Source organism: Platalea leucorodia (genome assembly GCF_965183815.1).
Source record: "Platalea leucorodia genome assembly, chromosome: 5".
Taxonomy (NCBI): Eukaryota; Metazoa; Chordata; class Aves; order Pelecaniformes; family Threskiornithidae; genus Platalea; species Platalea leucorodia.
Window position 1 is genome coordinate 73,043,331 of NC_138827.1, and position 24,967 is coordinate 73,068,297.

Below are 24,967 nucleotides of genomic sequence, written 5' to 3' on the forward strand. Positions count from 1 at the left end.
AGCCATGAATAATTACTGAAGTCTCATCATATGTCTTAACCTTCATTTTGATAGCAATATTTAATAGATATATATTTTTAAAGTGCAGATTTAAAAATAAATTCAGTTGCATTAAATCATTTTAACTTTCTCTATTGGTATCATAAGAAGCTATAAATTTTCTGCAAGAAAATACAAGTGCTTTACAAATAGTATAAGCACTTGACTACAATGCAAACATTCACTTCTTCAATGTGGCAAGGTTTGAAGCTTCTAAAGAGGATTACATATACAAAACAATTAAACTTTGGAGTGTTGATAATGTCCTTTTCTTCTTTGCATTTTTCATACTTGTTACGAAGCATAAGGACTGCCGTCCTCAGTACTTAATGGGATGGTATAGACAAGGCTAGAGGTAACTGACACAAGTAGGAAAATGGAAAATTCTGATTAGATGCAAGTTTAAAAAAATCACTGAGGATGGTTAAACACTGGTATTGTGCTCAACTTGAAAGGGCCTTGACCAGATTCCGATTTTTACAGACACTTCTGCTTGAATTCATGGAGACTTTGGTTTCCTCAAACCAATTCAAGGATCAGCACTTACCTACCCGTTTCCAAATCAAGCTCACACTCTCACAACCCCTTTTTTGCCCTCTTCTAGTACCCTTACACAACTGATCTCAGAACTGCTTTCAGTGCTATCTAGTGCTTTCGGCAACTCATAAGACTTGTAGTAGGTGATTTCCCACTGTGTCTACTGACTCACAACTAACTGTAGTTTAATTACAGAATTTATCTCTTAGATTTATCCCATTTCATGTGACATAAGAGCTACTCAAAACTTCTTTGCAGAATCTTTCCAGAGTTCAGTGCTGTTTTCTTGGATCTTGGTTGAACTTTTGTTGTAACCCAGTTGTTTCCTTCATCTGCCAACCTTTTCCATTTTTTAGCTTCTCATTACTTCCAACTGCAAAGGGATTCCTGATTCAGGTAGTAAATACAGTGTCCCACATGGCAGGATATCTAACATGACATGCTTATGATGGAATACTCCTATATATATATATTACAAATACAAAGCAAGGATGCAGCAGACAGTGGCTTTTCCAGTAGACTACACTTTTCTCATTGCTGACTTTCCAACGCTACTGTCCTGTGCGATCTGCTGGATACAAGGCACATTGATGAAATTCTTCATACTGAACAGATTCCCTCCAAAGAAAATTGAGGCCTGCTATTCATGATATACTTCCCAAATGCCATACTATAAACAAAATGCACTTTTTGCCAAATGTAACACAGTATCTACCACCTAGAAGTTGGAGTAGAAAATCTATTATAAGGCTATTGTCTTTCACAAACCCGTTCTCATGCTATGCTGTAATAGGGTATTTAACACTAGTTTCTGACCATTATTACATTCTTAAGCTTGTCACACATAACCACCAATGTACTGCAAGGGCATTTTTCTCTTAACATTTCCCAGAGGGCAGCAAGATTTTGAACTTTCCATTGAAAAAAAAAAAAATCAGTCAGCTTCTCCTTAAACCGTATGCCTCTGCCTGGGTACGTACCTGATTTTTGCCAGGTACTTTGTATCACTTATTCTTCTTTCAAGTATCTGTCTACACTAGCAAACATCCTAAAGAACACCTTACTTCCGATCATCCAGAAATCCCTCCATGTATACTGCTAACCTGAGACAACGACAGGTTGCCTCCGGGCAAGAGGCGGGAACAGGAGGGGGACAGTATGTTTGCAGGTGTTTTCCAACATGGCTCTGCTAGTACACACAACCAGTTGCTTCTATAATAAAGCTAATCTCAGTCCTGTTCTCTATATTCATAGCAAAATCAGTATAAACACATCCATAACTATGCTTATAAATGGTTAGTATTGAAATGTGATATTGCAGAGAGTAGTCTAGGACTGAAAAATTCAGCAAAAATGTTCCACTACTGCCACAAAGAAAAAGGCAGAATTTGGGTAAGGGAGTTTGTTCTGTATTTTGCTAAAGCTCCAGGAATAACAACAGCTGTAAACATAAGCATAAAACTGCTACTGAAAATTTTCCCTACCAAAACTTTTACCTGTTATTAATGCTGACAAATCTGACAAAAGACAGGAAAAATTATTTAAGGAAAAGAAAAAAAAAAACACACTTAACAAAAATAACTTTCAAACATTTTTTCCAATATGAAAGACACATACAGAAGAGCACTGTAATTTTACCAGTAGGTGTGATGGGATCATTTATGCAAGCGGCATCAAAAAGAAGGGCCTGGCATACACTGATTAAGAGCCCATGTAGATGTACAAGTGCCTGAGGAATGAGATACAGAACTCACGCATAAAGTAGGGGTCTCCACATCACAAAATAACTCTTCTTCCTTCATTATCATTTACAGAAAGCCTAAATTTACCTCTGAAAGGCAGCCCTGAATTTTAGAAAACACATTTGTGCCTCATCTACACTGGACTGTGTTTTGTCACCTTTCAGTTTATCCATTTACATTTTGATTGAGCAGAAATGCAGTACAGCAAATTTGGTTTTCCATATTATAAGCACCAGAAACAGTGCAAGCTTTAATTGAAACAACCGTATAAGTCATGATCACATCAGAGTAAAGCATATTTAGGCTAGTGAAACATTAGCATGATGCCTTACAATGAACACATCAAATTGCAACATGTTGCATGAACTCATGAAAAAAAAAAATTTAGTCTGCTGTGTCCTCTTCTATAGTTCCTCCCACCCTGCCGTGTTTGTCTTAGGTAATTGTTTTTATTAAGCTGTCCTGCAACACCAGCTCTTCTATCTGAGTTACACTGAGACATGCAAAATAAGCAACAAAGGGATGTACCATTCCCAGTAGCTGCTGCCTTTGAAGACACAGGCCAGCTGTTAAAGCAAGCAGCAGATGCTTTCTGAAGAACTCACATCCACTTCCTCAGCACATATTTCACTGCTGCTGTTTTCATTAGCAGGAGAGCTGCAGTGTGAAAAGTGGCTTAGCTTAGCTGGCACTTAACTATCCTGATGAAAAGAATTGATTTGGGTAGGTAAAGGCTATGAAATGACCAAAAGATATCTCATATGCAAGTAACCAAGTTAGCTTCCAGGAACCTAGTACGGAGCCTGCGGAAAATCGCACTACAGCTGAATTATCTTTCTTGCATACTTTTTAAATTATCTTTATACTAACCTACTACCAACCAATAATTTATTTTTTTAAGTATTCTGAAATTATTCAAGCTCAGTACCAGTGTCTGAGCAACCTAGTTTAGTTTAATTACTTAATAGAACACCCATCAGATGTTTTTGTCCATTTGACAGATATAGTTTAGTAGGACATAAAGATGTGAAAAACAAATTGAGACCTTGCTACGGCATTTTGTTAGATCATCAAGACACTGTCATCTAATGAAATAGCCATCTATATAGCCTTGTTTCTCTTACAAGTTTCAATTATATCCACAAGCTTTGTTAAATCAACTGTTCTTATGGGAATTTATTATTAAGTGTCTAGTATGTATTTACAGTAGTCTTTACTTGGCTGTTGTCTTTGAAGCTGCTCTGACAAGAGTGTCTCCAAGGAATAAATATACTGCAAGTATTCATTATTATTTTTTAAAATACAACAAGGTTTCACTACTTTTTCTTACGTTATCTTGAAGGAGCTTAAAAATCAAAATGTGATACTGTGGATGAAGCATCTATGTTTAGAAGCAATTAAAAGAAACGACTGATGACACAGATGTATAGGTTCACTTTTTCATAACTATGGAATCAAAGGAAGTCCCCACTCACTTCTGCTACTAATATACCATAATGATTCTGAAGCATGTTCTGAAGTCATATAGAATAGTGCAGAAAATGCTCCAGATTCTTTTCTGGATTAGTCTGCCTCCCTCAGTGCAAGAAGCCTTGAGTCAGTCCAAGGGAGTTCAGACAACAAATTCTTCATGATCCTTTCTCTAGTTATGTCCTGAAGCCCTCCATCTGAGAACAGAGCATGCTATATTTTAATGGATACTTCAACAAGCATTTTGAAAGTAGGAGCCTGAAGAGGTCTTCAGAATATTAAGAACAGTATGTTGCTCAATTTCCGCCATATTTTCCTTTACCATAGCACTGAAGATGATACCACTTTAAAAAGTGCTATGTAAAAGGATACGAAGAAATGAATGGCTCGACAATATTACAGAAGATATGAGTACTGTGTCATGGAAAAAACTTCAATGTAATTTGCTATAACAGAAATTTCCTAGAAGAGCAATTGACAAAAAGATTTCATTTAAATAACTGTTCAAGTTCATTCAACACTGCATTTTAATTGATCCCTTTCTTCCATCACCAGCTTGGAAAACAGGTAGTTTTGAATTATCAGTAAGAACTTTATTAACCTGTAGTGTAAGGTTGAGGGCTAGCATCTGTCTTTGCCAGAATGGTCTCATTCAATGGTAACCATATTTGCCAAAGCTTCCTTCATTTAAAGCAAGCTCTTTTATATACAAAAGAAATTTAGTTTCTTCTCCTGTTAAAGAATTCACTGAATGCTCCACATGTTCTGATACTTTGTGTCTAATGATAACAGTCCAATTTAAACCAACTCTTACTATGAAGGAAAAATCCAACCAGATGTGGGTGTGGTTTTTTTTTTATTATTTTATTTCTAAAACTAGTGAAATAAGTTTATTTATACTTATAGAGAGCTGACGACCACCTTCAGATTAGATTAACAACTATAGCAGAATCAGAGATACGTTTCGGTATTCCAGCAAACTAAAAGTTTATTTTGGTTCCCTTAATCCATGCTTCCATGTTGAACTATATTGCACAACTTTAGCTCTGTCATTGAATCAAGTTAAACTCAGTGATACAGGCTCTCAGGAGTTAGCCTGATGAACTTAATTAATCATATGTCAAGCACACAGGCTTTATACTAGCTCCAAATGCAAAGATTTCAGCCTGACTATAACAGAATCTGAGATCTTAGTAATTCACTTCAGCATAAAGATCTCACTATTAACAAGACTGGGCCATCTCAGAAACAGACTGAAAAATCTACTAGATTAGAAAGATAACAGTTCTTCACCACTGCCACATTACAGTGGTTATATGCGAGCAAGGAGTAAGAACATAACCTAAGAAAGGAGGCATCAAGTCAGACAACTGCTTAGTATGTTGTTTGACAGCAAATACACACACAGAGCAATTTTTCAGGGAGTTTTCTCAGCACCCAGGGATCTGTGACACCAGGATTTCATAAACCAGAGTTAGTATAATTGTTTTCAATGGCCCTCAGTAGATTCCTCTTCTGTAGGTTCTTCCCATCCTTCAACTCCTGTAGATAGTTTAATACGCACAATATCCTGTGACAAGTAAGGAGCACCTCCTTTCAAACCTCCTCCTGTATTTGATACCTGTAGCTGTTATACAGGAGGAGGCAATAAACACCCTCATCCTGCCACACAGAATTTTATAGCATTGTCATATTGCCCCACATGCGTATTTGCCTTGCCCTGAGCTTGTTGACCCTAACAATCCACCAAACCAATGGCTGTGGTTGCATCTCAGCTGACAGGCAATCAAAACCCTGTTCAGAAGGGTGTGAGATCCACACTTAATCAAGTCCAGGATCAGGAGTACACAGAATAAAGTCTTTTCACTCCACAAGCAAGTGGTTTGACAAGAGGGCTAACATTCACAACACCAGTGTCTTCATTTTAAAAGATAAACAGCATGTCCTCTCAGGTTTTTGGGTTGGGGTTTTGGTTTTTTTTTGGTTTGTTTTTTGGTTTTTTTTGTTTTGTTTTGGTTTTTTTTTGGTTTGCTTGTTTTTTGGGTTTTTTGCTTGTTTGTTGTTTGGGGGTTTTTTTGGTGTTTTTTTTTTTGTTTGGTTTGGTTTTTTTTTTTTTTTTTACAAATTCTTTAAGATGTCTCTTTGCAGAGGCTCCCAGATCCCATGCAGGAACATACATCCCAAGAGCTCTTACATTAGCATAAAGAAAAAAAAGTAAAATTTCAAACAAATTAGCCTATGCTGAGTTTCCTACAGTTTTGTTGAAATAAGCTCTGCTGTCAATGATTTTATTGATAGCCATTCTACAGAGCACAACTCTACTCATGCATTGCACAGCAGGCATAGGGACATACATAATTGCTACAGGGGAATCCAAAACTTGAGTGCTTAAAAGTCAGGGACTGCAGCATCAATTTCTATGGCTACAGTTATGAGTTCTCCCCTATAAAACATATATAGAAACAGACACACATACAAACTTCTTATTTTATAAATATTTTCTCAAGAGAAGGGAAGGAGATGAAGAAAAATGAGATCAAAAAAGAAGAAAAAAATATTAAAAGGACTGATCTGGAAAGTTCTATGAGGAATGAAAGAAGTCGATGACAACAAGCTGGAAATACCGCTGAGAAATATTTGAGACATGGAGCCAAGAGTGCAAGGCCTTGGTCAATGGCAGGATTGGTGCTGCCTCCTACTGTACTCCTGGAAGAGTGAATGAGTAAAACACTAGACAGTGCACATTAGCAAACCTACAAACGCACATGCATACATAATATTATAAAATACACATTTTTAACATAACCTTAGCAACAGGATGGAAAAGAATACCTGATGAGGGTTGTACTAAACACTTAAAATTACAGAAACAAAATACTAAGAGAAGACAGAATAACTGAAATATTGCTTATAATTAATGCTTCTAATTTACAGCTGAACACAGTAATTGAGAAGGAAGCTTCTTGACACCATCAAGTTTTTATAATTTTTAAAATGACAAAAGAAAGCTTTTTTCACACATTAATATGTCTTGAAAAATATGGAGAGGTTTTACTATCTGTCTCTAAGTCTTTTTGCATATGAAATGCCCACTGAGGCAAATGATAACTTTTAATAGGTTGCCTCCAGTTCTGGGAGTGGCAAATAAGGCAGTAAAGCTCTGTTATCTACAGCTGAGACACTCAAGACTGCACTTACTTGCAGGAGTACACATGCATTGTTGTAAAATCCTAACGCTTAGTTCTTTGCATCTCATCTGTAACAAATTTTAAAAAGCAGATGAGAGTTAAACTTGCCACAGTAATATTATCACATTTAATTTACACAGCTTGTGTATCTTACAGGATCCATCTAGTACCCTAAACGTTTAAGCTTTTATTTAAGAAAATGTTACAAATATTTGAAGTTTCCCTCTGAAAAAACTGTGACTAGTTTTCCCATTTCCATTAAAAAAGAATTTTGAGAAAAAAACAAGAATCAAATAGATTCTCAAATAATCCAGTTACTGCCCTACTGTTTTTTAAATTATGCTAACAATGTAATCTCCTCTGGGACTATTCTCAAGTTAAATTCAGCCCTAGAGAAACATGCACCACAAAGACTACACAACAATTATAAGCTTTAAACTGATGGATAAAATTGGCTGTAATGCTGCACTTCACATCAGAGACTGCTCACAAGAGTCATCATATTTTAATGTCTCATATTTAAGTCATGTTACAGACAAATGTGGCGGGTTTTTTTTTTTTTCAGTTCATGCCGAAGATGCCAGATTTTTTTCATATTATCTCTTCCTTGAAAAGGAAATCCATTTTCCTGGAAATGGATTTTCCTGGAAAGGTGGACTTCTACAGGGAAAAGAAAGAAAAGCTGAAAAACACAGGCTGGTTTTGGTGATTTTTTTCCCCCTCTCCCCAAAATCCTAAATTTTGAGGGAAGTTTTCAGTAGGAAGGGAGAGACGTTTTTGTCTTTGGTTTTTATCTTCTGTTTCTGTCCAGGTCAGGTACCTAATTCCCCTTTCCTTGTATGTGCCTCAGCCACCACAGTCCCAGTGGGGGAAGGCTCTAGCATGGCCCCAGCCCCCAGTGCTGGAGGAGACTCCTTTATTTAGAGACTGGTGCTAGACCATTGGCTGAAAACTGCCAGACAATATAGCCAACTTCCCTCATCACTAAAAAAACAGGAAGTAAACATTTCTAATTCACTGCTTTTGGCAGTATTGCTCTCTAATGTGTTTTAGTACTACACTGGAACATAAAGACTGCTACCTTTATACAGGATGTAAGAGTTACCTGCAGAAACACTTATCCTTCAACAGAAGAACAGCAACTTAAAAGCCTTTTATATGTTGGTGGAAAAGAGATCATTAAAAAGCAATTTGTTAGCACCTCACAGACATTTCTTAATGTATATAATATGTAAATGAAAAAATAAGAAATTGTTCAGATATACTAGGATCACTGATTACTCAAATACATTGTTACAAAAAGTGAATTGACAGTATTGCTTGAGGACAAAAATACGAACTTACTGAAATTAATGAACAGTTTTAAAGGCTTTTTATACAGATTGTTTTTAAGACAATGCTACATGTTACTTGTTGCATAGGGAATTTATCGAGTTTGGGCAATCATAACTGAATTATAAAAAGTCTAACTTTTCAAATGAGATTAATCGTTACCCCACTAGTACCCTATAATCTTTCATTTTTGTACTAAAAGCATTAACTAAAAACATTATTTAATCCATTACAGAATAGAAAAGATATTATTTTTTGCATTATTTCCATAATCCACATATCTTCAATTATTATGCATTGTCATAAATGACATCACACTGACAGCCTGAAACTGGTCAAACATTTAAGTGTAACGAGGGGCAAGACGCCTGAAACTTCAGAGTGGGCCACCTTGTTAAAGAGTTCAAAACTAATCTTTTTTTCCAGAAAAATCTGCCAACAATGACCTATAAGGTAACAAATTATATTTCACCTAACACCTGTAGGCCTTGTGCAACTGAAAAGTTAATTACCCATTCAAACTCCATACAAATCTTACATTTGAATTGTCTCTGCACACTGGATTCAAGAGGTTTGATGAGGTTATGTTTCCTTCAAGCTGTTTGTGCTGTTGCACTATAACAAGATAGAAAACATGAAGTAAAAAATTTATATTAATATGCTTCAGAAACTTTCAGACTGCCACCCGTTCCTCTTACAAAATCTTGACAGTTATTAATGCAAGTGAATATCCAATTTTCTTCACCTCCTGGTTATAATACTTGCTGTGAAAAAAAGAGCAGCTGGAACATAGAAGGTAGGCAACCACACAGGTTACAACAAAGGTAAAGAAAACTTAAAACTAGAACCTGTTTGTAGCCAACAACCATCCTCTGATTTTAGCTTTATATACCTCAAAGAACTTTCCTAAAAAAGGCAGGGACAAAACCAGAACACACAGAATACATACCCAGAGTAGGCAACATTAACTCACCTTAGAGTAACTGATACAAATATATATTCAACGTATTCAAGGGTGTTCTGGATTTTGAATATGTATTCCACACGTGACTGGATTATTTTGGCCAATAGTACATAACAGCAAGTCTGTGGCTCTGCTGCTCTTCTGCCATTCCCTCTAACTAGTCATTAGTAATACCAGTATGCCAATTAAAATTCATTGTAATCCAACATAGTAGCAAAAGGCAGCATTTTGCTGAACACATAAATAACTGAGATATGAAAATGGGTCTTTTTCAAATCGTTGTCTATGGGCATTTAAAACTTGGAACATCATAAATTGTATGACTTACGGTTTTAGTGTCTTAGGTCAAAAAGCAGGACCAGTTTTTGAAGTCATTTTCTGGAGCAGAACCAGACAGAGAGTCAAATGTTTATGAATCAAAAACCACTTAGGAAGCTAGGAGAAGACCTAATGTATAAAGAGGCAAACAGTTGGGATACCAGTAAGGCACGTGAACACCCTGCACCTTACATATAGCCAGTAAGAAAATTCTTGATACCCCAAGAGCAGAACTTTGCATAAGGTGCACAGCAAGTGATCTCCCTCTCTCTTTTTGAAAGACATTACATTTCTTGATTGCTGATAAAGCAACCAAAGTTGGAAAAAATATGTACATTTACTTTCTTTATGGACCATTTGTTATAAATAAGCAAGGACAAACAGCAGGGCTGACCAATGGGTAACATTGCAAGGACATGGGGAATGTAAGGCTATCGGGTTTGTGATGGTATTTGGTTAACAGCCATTCAGCATAAGAGACTAGGATAGGAAAAGTAACCAACACCCAGACACACAAACCCTAACGAACAGGAGATAAGAGTTCTGGTCTTTGCTATTATCTCTGTTAGGTCACTGACTGACGGGCCATGGAAGGAGCCACTCAGGCATGGCCTTGAAGAGGTTCAACCAGATACGAAGTGGTAAACAATGTCATCATGGGCCTCCTGGGAAAGAACAAACTTATTAAAGGATGTCTGCAGGGACTTGTGGAAATGTGCAAACATTTTTATGGGATGTTCAGGGGAAATGCCACAGGTAGGGAAGGTGAATCAGGATGGAACAAGTGTGGGAAAACTGAGAGGAAGTGGCTTAAAGAGGAGTCATTAGTGTAAGCTGCAAGTCAGTAGGTTTGTTTGGCCCAGCCCTGCACCTGATCACTGCAGTCTGTCCTATGTTTTTATTGAGTCCTACCTGTACTATTTTCTATGTGACTTTCCTCTCTATTCTGCATAGGTGTAATGTGCAAGCAAACTTCAGAGTCAGCCAACAACTATGAGGAGACCTGTATCTGGAAAGATCTAAGGTCTAAGCCAGTGACCAAGTAAGAGATGTCAGGCCTAGATATGAATGTTTGATGAACTTAAAGCCTGTGTTAACATTTGAGTCTGTGCACGCGGGCATGCTTGCGAATCAGCAGAGGGCTGGTGCGCATGTTTCACTAGCAAACTTCCAATTCCCATCAGCTGGAGAAGAACTTTATCAGGCTGTTTGTATTCTTGTTCACCTGAGTGCTGTTTGCATTTATATGTGCTGCCAGTAAAGGCAATGTTTTTTCTCTGTGATGGTCTGTGTGACCACACATATCCTATGAATAGTGCCATCTTGGGAACATGTGCTCAGTCTCACTACTGGCTGGATGTACGAACAGGAACAGCGGCAAGCAGACCAAGAGGAGGAATCCCCTGTAGCTTAGAGGCTACTAGATATAGGTTCCCTTCACGAATATGTCGTGATTACCCCACTGGAATTACTCTGCATGGATCCAGCTCTGACTCTCATAAAAGACCATAGTCTTGCACTACACTACAGTTGTTCCAGAGGCTAGGAAACATCCAGTTATCTTCAAGCTTCCTTTCTCCTTCCATTCTGTGTGCCATTCTCTGCCTTCATACTAACTCATCTTTTGCCAGCCACTCAAGACTGTGTGTCACCTTTTAAAAGATGGAACTGCAAGAGCAACCTAACTTCAAAATCACACATGGATGAAACAAAATGTTTCTAGTTCACCTTTACAGCAAAACATACGGTAACTAGTAGCCAAACAGCAAAATATGTGAATAAAACAGTTCAGCAAATTTTATAAAGCCATACCTTGCTGCTTTGAAAAGCTATTTGATTTAATAAGCTTGCATTTTTCTCCCTTACAAAACTGTCATTACATGACACTTAAGACCAAAATAAGACTTCATATGGACCTCAAGACCAGAGGAACATGTTGGGTTTTTTTTTTTTGTTTTTTAAACCAGTATGTAATTGTTTCTGTAAATTTGTGTCTCCTTTAAAGCATGCTAAAAGGCTCAAAGGCAGCAGAAGGGGCAAATGAACTTTTAAGCAATACTGTAGGTAATTTTACCTGTCCAGTATTTAGTACTGATTTTATACTTCTACCTTATTCTTAAACTTTCTCAGGGTAAACTTTCAGTGGCAAAAAAAACTTCATGTCAATCTGTAGAAAAACATGTAGTTCCGTACCTTCAGGTGGGGATATAAATAGATGTGATACAAACAACTAAACAACCATTGACCTGTATTACAAATCAGATCTTCTAGACCTAACCATTATGTAAGATTGTCTATCTTACTGGTAAACAGACACTAGCCAAACCATTAGGATTCCCACCTCATTAGGAACTTCATGATTATAGTGACAATAGCATGTTTTCCAGATCATTAAAGATAAGCCATTAATACAAGTATTTACAATTTTCCTACGCACTGACTTGAGCAACTAAAATAACACCTGCATGACAGTTCATCAATAAGTAAAAAAATGCACAAGAAAATCCACACCTTTCAAGCACTACTGGTACTGGAATCTCTCTATTTATCATCATTTATTTTATCATGAATGATAAAATTTTAAAGGTATGTAGGTTATGGGCTTCAGCAAGGGTAACAGTTACCTCGCTTAAAAAAGGAAGTGTTATTTTGTATTAATAAACTTGGATAACAGCATATTTTTCCGCAGATCTTAGGATTTCACGTGCCCTGACCTTGTACAATAAGTTAAAGACAATAAGAGCAGAAAAGAAAGAAACCTCAAATTGTGCACTTACTTATTCAATGTGAGGTCAAGGATGAATTTGGAGCCAAAGGCCTCAATCTGGAAACTTGCCTGGGCCAGATGTACAGCCTGTAAACATGAACACACAGGAGTACGATACAGTTTTGCAGAACATTTGAAGTTGTCAAAAGAATCACTGAGCTTTATATGCAACAAATATGTGACAAAGACCTGTGAAAAACAAAGTTATTAGAAACATGCTTATTTTCATTAATCTCATAGGCATATGGAAAACTTTGCCCTTGTACTAAATTCTGATTCAAAAGGATTTGTCTTTTTAGATAGCAAAGGAAGAGAGAGAAGCAAGCAGTACCTGAAAAGCACGCCTTCAAATACACACTCATTCCTCATAAAAACAAGGGGGGGGGAAGATTCACATAAATATCTATATTTTGCCATAACCAGATGGCTACGTAACAAAAGCGTAAGTAATGTAGTGTACTGTTCTTTTAATTATGTTACTGCATTCATTCACTTTAAAAGGCCTGAAATAATTAAAGCATTTGTAATACACACCTTCCAGTAAGAAAATCATGGCACGGCTTGTATTAAATGTTATGAAAGACTCCTTCAAAGTAATCCCTTCACAATTAAAGGCTTTGTACTTAGCATTGTAGCCAAACTAGTGTACAGAAGACTGATGCTGCTCAACACACAACAAAAAAACAACATTAGCTTGTCTCGCATAGGGAGGTAACTTTAACTTTCAAGATATTCAATTTTTGTCAGATATATAAACACCATTCTTTATTCTTTTCTATACTGTTGTAACTGAAGCCAAAGACACTTAAAATATACTGATCTGTTTTCTAGAAAAATAAGAAGATAAGAGATGACCCAAGAATTTCTTTTTCTGAAGACACTGTTCTAAGCAGGGTGGAAGAGACTAGATCTGAATTTCATGGAACCTCTTCCCTGATAATGTTCTAATCAAATCATGCTTACTTATACACTAATTTGATACAGCATTAACAATTACATAAAGTTGGAATATTACGACTAAGCCCTTTAATCAAAAGACAAAAAAATACTATTTTTTATTAAACACCACAATGAATCTTCAGGTATGTCACAAAAACTATATCATGTTCTAGCTAGTTTATGGCATAACTTAAATAATATGAAGGTTAGCTTTTATGGCCCACAAGGCCTACAATTTTATTCTCCTTTGGAAATTTTTCCACAAAGGATAAATTCTTTATGTTCTTCTTCCATTCTTGCACTACACAAAGCAGCACTGATTTTCATCTTATTTTGCAGCAAAGGTATCCATCATCTTTCATTAAACCCTTCAGTATAATTTTAAAAAAATATTTCTAAAAGTTGCTATAGTGACTAAAATCAGCTGTGATGTTGTTTCCTGTGTTGGTTTACCATTTTTGCCCCCAGAATTATCATTTCCCTTTCAAGAGGGTCACAGAGGTTTGTTGTCAAGCTTGTCTAAAAAAAAGTGTGTAGTTACAAAATATTTTAAAGATCTTTAATATCATTAAACAATCTCCTACCTAAAGCCTGTTTTTTGTTTATTCAAAAAATACAATAACTTTAAACAAGAATTTTAAAAATAATATTCCCAGGTGATATTTAAAATAATATGGAAGCAAACCAGTATCAAGCTTTCTGTCTGTTACATTTTTTAGTGAATTAATATTAACAGCTGTCTCACCAGTTCACCAATTCACTGACATAACACTGGCCTGGCAAACTGAGCTTACAGCTGCTCTGAATCACCAGAGTGAAAAAGTTTCTGTATGAGGACAAACACGTGACTTGACGGAGAGAATCTGAGAGAATCTGCAAGGATGAAAGCTAGCATGTATATTTAAAAAAAAAAAAGCATAGCATCTCAGTTTAAATGCATGCCTAGCAGGAAAGGGTTTTTAGCCCTTGCCCCACTTTTTTTCCACAGTGAAACCAAGGAACAATTGTCACAAGGAGCTTTTCAAGCACCTGTTTGTGACAAAAACCTCATGTTTTCAACATGCACATGTATTAATTAAAAAAAAAAAAAGCGTGCACATTTGTTGCAGGAAAAGGGTTGCAATTAGTTTTATCCTATAAAGATTCCACTTAGAGTTACAGGAGCTATTGCTTTGAGTCTCCTTCACATGTAACATTTACCTAAAATTATGTGTCTTCATATATATATGCCACAAACAAGACTTCAGTATTAACTATCTGGAAAGTTTAAAAGAGCATGTACCATTCCATTAAGATAATTCTCATTTCTCATGTTTCAGAACTACAGAATTTCTTAAAGTACCTAGTTTTTATTATGTTTTTATATGTATGTATATACATCAGTTTGAAAGTTTTTCAAAACATCTCCTGCTCGAAGCTAAACGTGGTAATTTTGAGTATATTGCATTTTTACATACAAACCATGAAGACTCAGTCTTGCCTTTAAGATAAGATTATTGTTTACAGATCTATGTCATAACATTCTTAACACACCTAACATGGCAAAAAGTGATGGCCCAATCAGGATTTACTTAGTGTAGTATATCATTAATGATGTTTACAAGTCGTTTTAGAAACAATACTACCTACCAGTGATCCCAAATGCTATACTTAGCCAAGTTGAGCAAAAAAACTAATATCAAAAGTGACTATATACTTTTTCCAGGGCCAGTTTATAAAAACACACTCTTTTCAGTTTGATCAAAGTGCAGCATTTCTTTCACTTCTCCTAACAGACTACGCATTACTTAAAATGTGTATTCTTTGAAACACTTTTTAGAACAAGAGCAGCATCAATGCTAAATAATCACCTGCAAGAGAGAGATACCCAAGTATTTTGTTTCCCACTTTAATTTTTTTTTGTTTTGTCACTGTTGTTCTGATTGCCAATTCCAAACCAACAAAAGCCAAACTCTTGAATATCTTTCCTTTCAAGCAGATTCAAGCTACTTAACTGACTAAGAAAATGCTTAAGTGTGGAGGATGACATACAACTTGAATAATAAAACACACTTCAAAAGCAATCATGGTGTACTGAAACATGCCAAAATCCTAAAACTTCAGCACATCACAGATACTAAAAATGTACATGTATAAAAAAAAACCGGAAAACCTCAAGATCTGGAACTCCCATCAAGGGCTATTAAATCCAAAATACAAGTTCTGGTTCCCAGAAGATCCTGTGCCACAAATTGCTGGAGTCTTGGAGATAAGTCTAGGAAGTAGCACCCTGTGACTGTTATGCTCCTATATACCTCCCTAGGCATCTGCTACTGATTGCTCTCAGAGACAGCTAGATGGGCGCCTCGTCTGATCTGCTACAGCTTTTCTTTTGTCCAGCCAAGCCCATTCAATGACACATGTATATCATCCTTTAAGTTTCTAAGCCATCAACCATGTATTCTTTATCTTTTTGCAATTTAAAGTAACTTGTATTCTCAGTCTACAATATCATAAGAAAAAGTTCATCTTGTAGGATTAGATGGAATATCATTGCTATTTCTGAAAACAATTACTTCTGTATATAAAAACACCACTTGCTATCTATTACTGTGCCTCACTTAACAGGTGTAGCCTGTACACGTAAGCAAGTAGCTGACACTAGTTGCTACCCTGCAGTAGGGCATGATCTCCACCAAACTCAGCTCAAACCACTGGTTACAAAAAGAACACTGGATTTTAAATTCCTGCAGTTTAGCAAAAACAGTTTTGAATTCAGGCGAATGTCATACACCACTGCTGCAGCAAGATACAGATTTTGTTAAACCAGATTAATAATAGACACCACCTGTGAAAGCCATAAGCCAGAAATCAGGTGAAGGTAATGAGACCAAAGTATTTGATCCTGAAACTGACTTTTTTTTCTGTAACAAGTTAGCACAGAAAGCTACCAGTGAGTTCTCACCAGGTGTTTCAGCTGTTACAACCACCATGTACCACCATGATGGGAGGAAGTATTTCAGGAAAGTATTTGTGGAATTCTGTTATACAGCTTATTGTTTCACAGTATTCTCTTATCAGCTACTAGGTAATACAATGTCTGAAGTATGATCTGAAATACAGTGTTCTTCTGATAGGCATAGAAATATAAATTCAAGCAAGAATATAATGTAGATTAGCATATATTCTGAAGAATGTTATAGACTAGATATCTTGCCATGTCTTTTCACAGGAAAAATATTACACATCGCCTTCTTGTACCGCTTGCATACATGTATATGTTCACATCTGCATGAGTATTCTTTACTTACATAAACAGGAGACCAAGTTCCTTTTTTACATGTTTGCTTATAATTTAAAAACCTCTGCAGAGGTTCCTGCTTTGACAGCTGTAAGCTACTCCAATGGCAAAGCTGCAAAATTACATAAAGTTTTTCTGCAGCAAAGACTGATGATACACAGAGGAGCAGGTTGAAGGAGGGTCTGGGTCTTTAAAATTTTTCCTGCCCCCAAACCCAAATTTTAGACAGAAAAAAAAAAAAAAAAGTCTTTTTTCACTGTTCTGGAAGCTCAGATTACTAGCGTAGTCACTGTAACAAGAGATTCTTCATACTAGGGACATTCTAAGAGGGCTGTAGCTGCTTGTGCAAAGCAGTAGCTCTCAGGTTTTTTCCAAGCTAAAAATCCGTATACATAAAGAATTGCAGTTTCTTTCAAATCAGTCATTAGCTTACTGTAAGTTTCAAGATAAAAAATGGACTAGAAGGCTGTAACTGCAATCTCAGTTCTACTGATTCACGTCAAAACTTGAATGGTTTCATTGTTTTTCATTATTGCACTTGGGCATCATTTGTCCATAATTCACTTTTTCCAGACTTTTGTGAATTTTACAACCATCATCACCAAAAGTAAAGTACTATATTGGTTTTACTTTCTTCACAGTAAAACTATGCCAAATGCAATAATGTGTTACCCCTTCAAAAATACTAAGTTCTGTCACAAGTCTTTAAACAAAAGTAACAGCATTATTTAACTGACTGACAGTACCTATGGGTTTTTTGTTATATTCATGCAGATATGATCTCCAAATGACAAGCTCACTGCTTTTAGAAATTTATTTTTGCATATAGTTCAGCTCACTAAAACAATAGCCAAAAACTGCCTCTCATTTCAGTAGCTGAGCAAGGGGTTTCACCACTCCCATTTTGGAATTAGAAACCTAAGTCGGATTCAGATGGATTTTACACCATTAAAACATTTTTTGATCTAGACCTTCATTCTGATAATAGTACAAGTTTTGTCACAAATCAGTGTGACTTACTATATATTAGTTCCTTACTCTTCTTTTAGCTTGTTTGCCTATCCTCAGACTTCATACAGAAGCCATACTTCTTCAATGTTTGGAAAACATCTACTATATGGCACATATGCTGAGATAACCTTCCACTATTCATTGGAAATAAAGCATATCATACTGAAACAGCATACATAAATGTCACAGTAGGATGTAAAAACTCATGCTTAAAACTTGAACCACAAGCCTTGAAGACTGTTCATTGAAAGAATGGTTGTCAGCATGTGAACAAAGGCTCAGGCCTACCTCTGAAAGCAATCCTACTGTTGCTCCTTTAACTCCCGTTGCCAGAACCCACCATTCTCTCCCAATATGACAATACTTAGATACCCATCTGTAGCGACACTGGCCTCTAAAATTATATCCTTCTCGGGGTTTTGTTCATCAGACTTTACAAAATAGTGCATCCATATCTTGGACCACTTTCCTGCAGTACCCAGCTTCCCACAAATGCTAGAAAACCTATAAACATTTTTTTTATTTCAGAACAAGGCCTAACAAGTGCAAGTGTTGCACTACCTAACACTTAAGAACTGAAACCTTTTATGTTATTGCTTGAAGCTCATGAGAGGACCCAGAAATAAATTAAAAAACAAACAAAAAACCCAAAAAACAAAACCACAAAAAAAAGATTGAAAAAGTTTTAGAAATATCATGACTCACATTTCAGCTAGGGAACAAAGATGTAGATCTACTTGATGAGAAGCTGGCATAAGGAAGATGGCCTTCTACTCCCAGAAACCAAAGAAGATAGGAAGACCAATTTCAACCCGCCTGTTAGTCAGTAACTGCTGAAGATGCAGAGTCCAGATAAGCTTTTCGCATTAATATAAAGTCAATATAGAATAGAAAGAAAGACAAAGTACACAAAATCATCCATTTGCAAGTAGTGTAAACTGAAGCTGCACCACAGAAAATTCAGAAAAAAAAAATGCAAAGCCAGCTGACATACTACAAAGATTCTCCAACAGCCTTAAATTCATTCACCACATGAAGTTCATTCATTATTTTGAGCAGTTTTCATTACATGGGGATTAAAAGTGAAGACCTGGCCTAAGATAGGTAAGGGAAAGGAAGACAATAATTAACGCACAGGATTTTTATCTGGATTTTAGTAAGAATTCATGTGATGCCACCTCTTGAGAGATTATTAACCATGATCGTTCATCTTTTACAAAACAGACCTGCTTTTTCTTCAATACAACCTCCTTTGCAATGGCTGTGATACAGTTGTTTTCCCCTCACCTTAAGGATCCTTTCCTTCTCAACTTTCGTACGCTACATACCAAAGTTGCATAAAGGACTGAAACAGCACTGTATCTCAACCTTTAAAGCAGGGCAATATAGCAGAAAATGTAATATCCAGCCTGGCAGGAATATTTTCTTTACTTAAATGACAAACAGCTGAGCTGAACAGAAGCACCTGGAGTTCTCACCCCAATAAAAATAGCCCAAAATGAATACAATTTTTTTGGAGGGTAGAACTGTCTTCACAGTCAAAACTACTATGACACATTATTTTTTCCAGTCGTTAGGGTCTGCAAAACAGTTTTCTTAACACCTCCCTCCTTCCCAAAATTACACTAACAGCTTAGAATTATGCATGAAGACATTGCTTCTTTACAACTTCTGAAAACTTATGGTTCAGTAACCTAAAAACAGTTAGAAACTGTCCAGCAGATACAGTCTTCCTTCATATGAACCTAGTTTAAGCTATTTTCCACACAAAATTTGGTAAGGTTGCCCTGAGCTGTGTTTCTCTGGCAATCCTGTTATTTTGAGATGACATCTTGTGTTACGAGATTTTTCCCTCTGCTGGCCACCATAAGGACTTGCTCCTAGCCTCTTGTGACAAGTTGTGTCCCATGCAGTCTTCCCGCTAGGTCCTAACAATCTTTTATATGCAGTCTGCGAAAATTAATCAAAGCAGTCATCTGGTTCAATGAAGAGATTACCAGTTCATTCAAAATGCCACTTCCATCTGCAGAAGTTTAGAAAGACAGAGCTGCAGAACACAGATGACTCGGACCTCTTCAGCAAGTTTAAGGATTCTTGTGAGCTCCTTCAGTGTGTTTTTATAAACCGATGCTTGTTTTTGAGCATTTCACCCTAAAAATAACTTCAGAAGAACTCAAAACCAGCTAGCTTTAATTTGGCTATGAGGAAACAGGTATACAGATTTTAGAGTCTTCAAGCACCAAATATTTAAAATATGCTTTTTTTAGAGCACAAAGAGAAAACAGATTATACACTAGTACTCTGTCCACCTTGGAGATAGACCACTTCACTTGTCAAAACTATGGTGAACATTCCTTTTTCTCAACAGTGAAAAAAAGCTTCTTAGAAGAATAAGAAGGAATGAGAGAGGTTCTACCAACAGTTTAGATCACATACGCCCTCTCATTATGATGGCATTTCACCAAGTTCAAAAGGGGATAAGGAGGATCAGTGCTAAGAAAGCAATTTATTAGATAAATTAGATATTAGATTATTATTTAAATTTTTGATTCTCTGGTACACTGTTTTCTGCTCCAGCCCTTCATTTCTTCTTCATTTCTTCTTCATTTCATGAAGAAAGTTGTAGACACTTACCTTTTAGGAAGAAACTTTAAAAAATAAAATATTTTAAATAATTTTACATAATTACATTTCTCTAGCTTTGCCTCTTTCTTCCCACATGCACACAGTTTCCTTTACTCTTCCCCTCTCCTTATAGTGACTCAGCATTTCTGAGGTATTCAGGCCTAATCCCACAAACTATCCATATGGCTTATATTCTTCTGTCCACTATAATGAAGTTCCACAGAAAGGGGTCTACTGAATAATATCCATAGTTAGGGAGTATATCCACATCATATGCCCATAAATGGTATATTAAGGCTGACAAGAAAATACAGGTTAAAGGATGTATGGTTCCAAGAACAGTAAAAAAAGAAAAAAAATGCTATTTTTCTTCCTCAACTGTCCACTGTGTATGTATATAAGGTCATCATATTTGTCTTTACTTTTTTCACATGCTAAGAATCAATCCTAAACACAGATTTCTTTCTTTACCTAACTATAGAGGTATTTTTGTCATTTCTTTTTATTACCAATGTGGAAGACAGCAAAATCTTGCAAGTAGGATTTACTACAATATAGCATTTATTTTAATTCTGGGAAAGGACAAAAGCAAGTACTAAAAACTCCCTGTGCCCCGCCCGTCTGCCCTGCCCCGCCCCCCCCCCCCAATCAAAACCCTCGCATATCTTGCGCAATCGAATTGCATTCCGTTTTCTTTATAGGTTGTTTTCCTTTTACATCCTAGACGGACTTCCCCCGCTCCCCCCCAATTATTGCTCTACAGAGATGATTATAGTGAATGTTAAAAGAACAAAATAACCAAAATATTTGTTATTATATTATTGGTAAACTAGATAGAAGGGCAAAGAAATTTCTTCATGCAAGGAAAGAGACAAGATGCAAGTTGGGGGCAGGGGGAGACCTCTATGGTGCTCTGGAAGCAAAACATGCAAAAATCAATCCAGACAAGGAACATAATCAACCCTTTCCTTCAATTAAATGGATCAAAGCAATAGAAGTTTCATGCCAGAAGAATGAAGTCAACATAATGTCACTCTCCATGAAGCCCCAAGCTTAAAGAACCTTCTGTGGGAAAAACTGCAGCATTAGCATTCCCTACACTTAAAAGGGACACAGTGAGTAGAAAGGAGATCCACTTTACACAATACTCAGCAGCAAGCATACCCAAGGAAATCAATACCAATTCTGTCAGCACCAATTTCTGCACAGCTTTACCGCAACAGGTAGATATAAGGTAGGGCATAGGAAGGATAGGCAACGGCAGCAATATTCTTGTGGGCAAGTAAAGAGATTGGCGGACATACTCCTCTGTGGATTCCCAAGAAAAAACTCACGTAGAAACATGGAGGAAGCGCTATTCCCAAAGGCAGTTCTGCAAGGACTTGCAAATTCCTTTCTTCTCCCACCCCTCTCCAAAGAGGGGAACGGAAAGTCCCTAGCGTTTATTTAAGAGTGGTCTCACTTTAAAGGGGTATTAGTTCTGAATGTAGCTTAATGAACTTCTCTTAAGTAGCTCCACTTTCCAACAATCGAACAGTTTTTCTGTGCCATCCATAACATACCGGTGTATTTAGATGCATCCGAAGGCACATACTGGTATCCAGGTTCAATAAGCTAGGCAGCAACCTTTCTTCCCATTAAAACATCAAAACTATACAACTATCCCATCTTTTTTTCAAAGATTATACAGTGCCTCCATATTAATGCCATATCTGAAATGGCACATGACCAATATCAACAAAAGCACATATAATGCATAATAAATTCACTTTCTAAAATTTCAAAAGAAATGCAATTCAATAGGTAGGAATTCCATTATAGTTAAGTCCTTCAGTAATATCATACACACTGATCTGCTTTGCTGTCTCTCTTCTCTACCACTGCAATCTCTTCCTATACAAACTATCTCTACCTTCATTTTACCTTTTCAACCTGTGGGAAGAAATTAATTCTTTAAATAAAAATTTATAAAAATAGGATGGAATCATTGTAAAGGGTGCCTCCTAAGCGATATAGTTTAGAATAGGTTTACTTCTTTAGCAAGTTATTTCATAAAACCAAAGTTTGTTCAATCCCATACAATTTCAGAAAAAAAAAAAAATTACTATCTGCATCTATACAAAATGAAATATTAGATCTTGTCATTAAAAATGGAAAATGTTGGTATTATTTGACAAAAACTGGTAACAATTTACAGTGGTCTTCACTGGTCATATACTGGCAGGAAACCAATACTGCATTTATTAGGTAGTGCATGATACACTCAAAGCCAAGTAACTCATGCTGTAAGTTCAGGATTCTAAAGAAACTCCCTATGCAGACATTTCTGCAGTCTAGAGCTATTCTGGAAGAAGCATTTTGTCGATGATGGTATACCATAAGTCAGGACACCAGAATCTACGCTGATCAGGCAAGTCAACTTTGCATAATTCCCATTCATTTTATCTACAGTTCAGCTTCTGAACCATCCTGAAATTCAAAATAATTATTTTTATATTGACACAAGGGAAATTACATTCTTCTTTAATTACATGTCCTCCTTTAATTCCTAAAAACAGTGGTAAGGACCACCATCAAGTCTCAAAGATCTACAGAATAAAACCTTCAAACACAGTTCCACATCACGTATTACCGCTTTGAAAATTCTGCGGATGAGCCTCTTTTTACCCTACCTTGTCATGTTTCTGCTGGTGCCTTGCCCTAGTATCCAGGATATGGTAAGGGGTTTCAGAGTCTCTGTTGATGTAATAGATTAGTCTTGAAGGCAGTGTGATTTCTTTCTGGATTGCATTGCTGTAGCTGTTATTTTTACTGTTACTGCTTTTATTCTGTTGAAATGTATTCTCTTCATCTGCCAGTACTCCCTCTATACCGCCTGCCGTTTCATTCCAATGCAGGTCTGAGGAAGAAAGATATGCAAGCCATAAATTAGATGGCAGAAGGTGTTTATTTCCATAAAAAGCTACATATTTAGCTTGCAGTATTCTAATATTTTATTAATCACTCGAGCAAACAAAAAGCTTACTCATTGAGCTAGATCTGATTCATTTTTCACACATAAAATGGTTTCAGAAATAACATTATTTATATGCATATACATTTTCATATGCAGTCATAGATTATAAATATTTTAATGCCTCTCAACCTCCAAGAGAAAAAAAAAAGAAAACCCTTAATGGATATGTAGTTACCCCCTACACCCTCTTTGATAGCTAAGTTCTCTCTCAAAGACACACACACAAAAAACCAAATATACATCTACAAAAGGCTAACAATACTCCCCATGTTCCTAAGAGAAACTGAATTCAGAGTCCATGCGCACTGAATGCTAATCAATCGCCTTTACATAATAGGAAGTTTTCTACCTCTCTCTTTCAACTTTGACAAGAGCCCTTTTCTTCAGTGGCAGCTTTTCAGAAGAACTCCTGTATCCTTCCTCATTAAAATTTCAAGATACAGTCAATCAACGAGCAATGTAGCAATAACAGTAATAACATGATGCACAAACCAACGATATTCAGCATTCCATGTCATCTATATGCATTCAAAAGCAAATAAACAAAAAGCACACACAAAAATCCAACCTCAAACAAACAAATTAGCTTCTCGGTCAGATCCCCGTACACATGCATCCTAACACACGCAAAAAACACCTAAGCCTTTTTTTGTCGCATACCTCACCAGCGTATTTCTATGCACACCATCCTCTATCTAGAACACTGCAGCACTGGCTTCAGAAGAGCAGAGGGGGGAACCTCACAATTCTCTCTTTTTTGGAAGCAAGCAAGCCAAGGAAACATTTTCCGAGCCCCGATCTTCTACACGCCGAAACAGACACGTACAGAGAGCTGGAAGGGGCGGAGGAAGAAATCCGTGCAGGGGAAATGGATGTTACCGGGGTTTATCACCCAGGGCGGAGGCAGGGGGGCCAGGGGAGGGGGAGGACGGGGACCGAGGAGCCGCAGACGCCTCACGCACACGAACACACACACCCCGTCATACCCACCGGCGGCCGCTGCAGCCGCGCGGGCCCGGGGGCAGGAGGAGCCATGGAGGAGCAGGAGCAGCGAGACGAGGCGGCCGAGGAGCGGCAGGAGCGCGGGGCGGCGGGCGGCGGGGAGGCGGCGGCCGCAGCGAGGCTGCCGCAGGGAGATGCTGCCGGGCGGCTTCATGGCTCATAGCGCCCCGGGGCGGCGCGGGGGGCGGCCGGCCGGGGGGCAGCGCGGCGCCCTCACCCCCGACGGGCTGCACCCGTGGGGCCGGGGGCGGGCGGAGGCGGAGCGAGGCGGGCGGCTCCCCACGGCGGCGCCCGCCCGGCTGCCTCCTCTCTCCACCGTTACGAGGGACCGCTACCTCAGCGCCAGCGGCTAGCGGCGCGCGCGCACCTTCCCGTCACCCCCTCCGCCTCCAACCGTCAACCCCGCGGCAGGCGCACGCGCGCCGACCTCGTCCCGCGGCGGGCGCGCGGGATGGGGCGGGGCGGCGCGGCCGCTGTCCGTTGTGCTGTCGGCGGGCGCGCGCCGCTGGGGGGGGGGGGGCGGGGGACGGACACACGGACACGGCCCCCCCGACCCCCCCGCACCCCTCAGGTGCGCACCGGGGCCGGGCGCGTCCCGCTCGTGTCACGCGTGGGGGCGCGCGCTGAGCAGCGCGGGGGCCGGGCGGAGCGCGCAGGCAGCAGCCGCAGCAGGGGCACGGCCTCCGCGCCGCCCGCGGGCGTGAGCACAGGGACGGGCGACGCCTCCAGCCGCCCTG

General features: G+C 38.1%; 1 protein-coding gene across 1 annotated transcript in view; it reads right to left on the minus strand.

The window, feature by feature from the left end:
* The window catches only part of ADAM23 (ADAM metallopeptidase domain 23), a gene marked incomplete at both ends in the record, with an annotated part of 78,797 nt that extends 54,413 nt beyond the window's left edge, over positions 1–24,384 (minus strand). The window contains 3 exons of the mRNA XM_082314723.1: positions 12,368–12,444; positions 22,885–23,111; positions 24,219–24,384. Coding sequence (XP_082170849.1) covers positions 12,368–12,444; positions 22,885–23,111; positions 24,219–24,384 — 470 coding nt within the window. The remainder of the gene's footprint in view (positions 1–12,367; positions 12,445–22,884; positions 23,112–24,218) is intronic.
* Between the last annotated feature and the right edge of the window lie 583 nt (positions 24,385–24,967).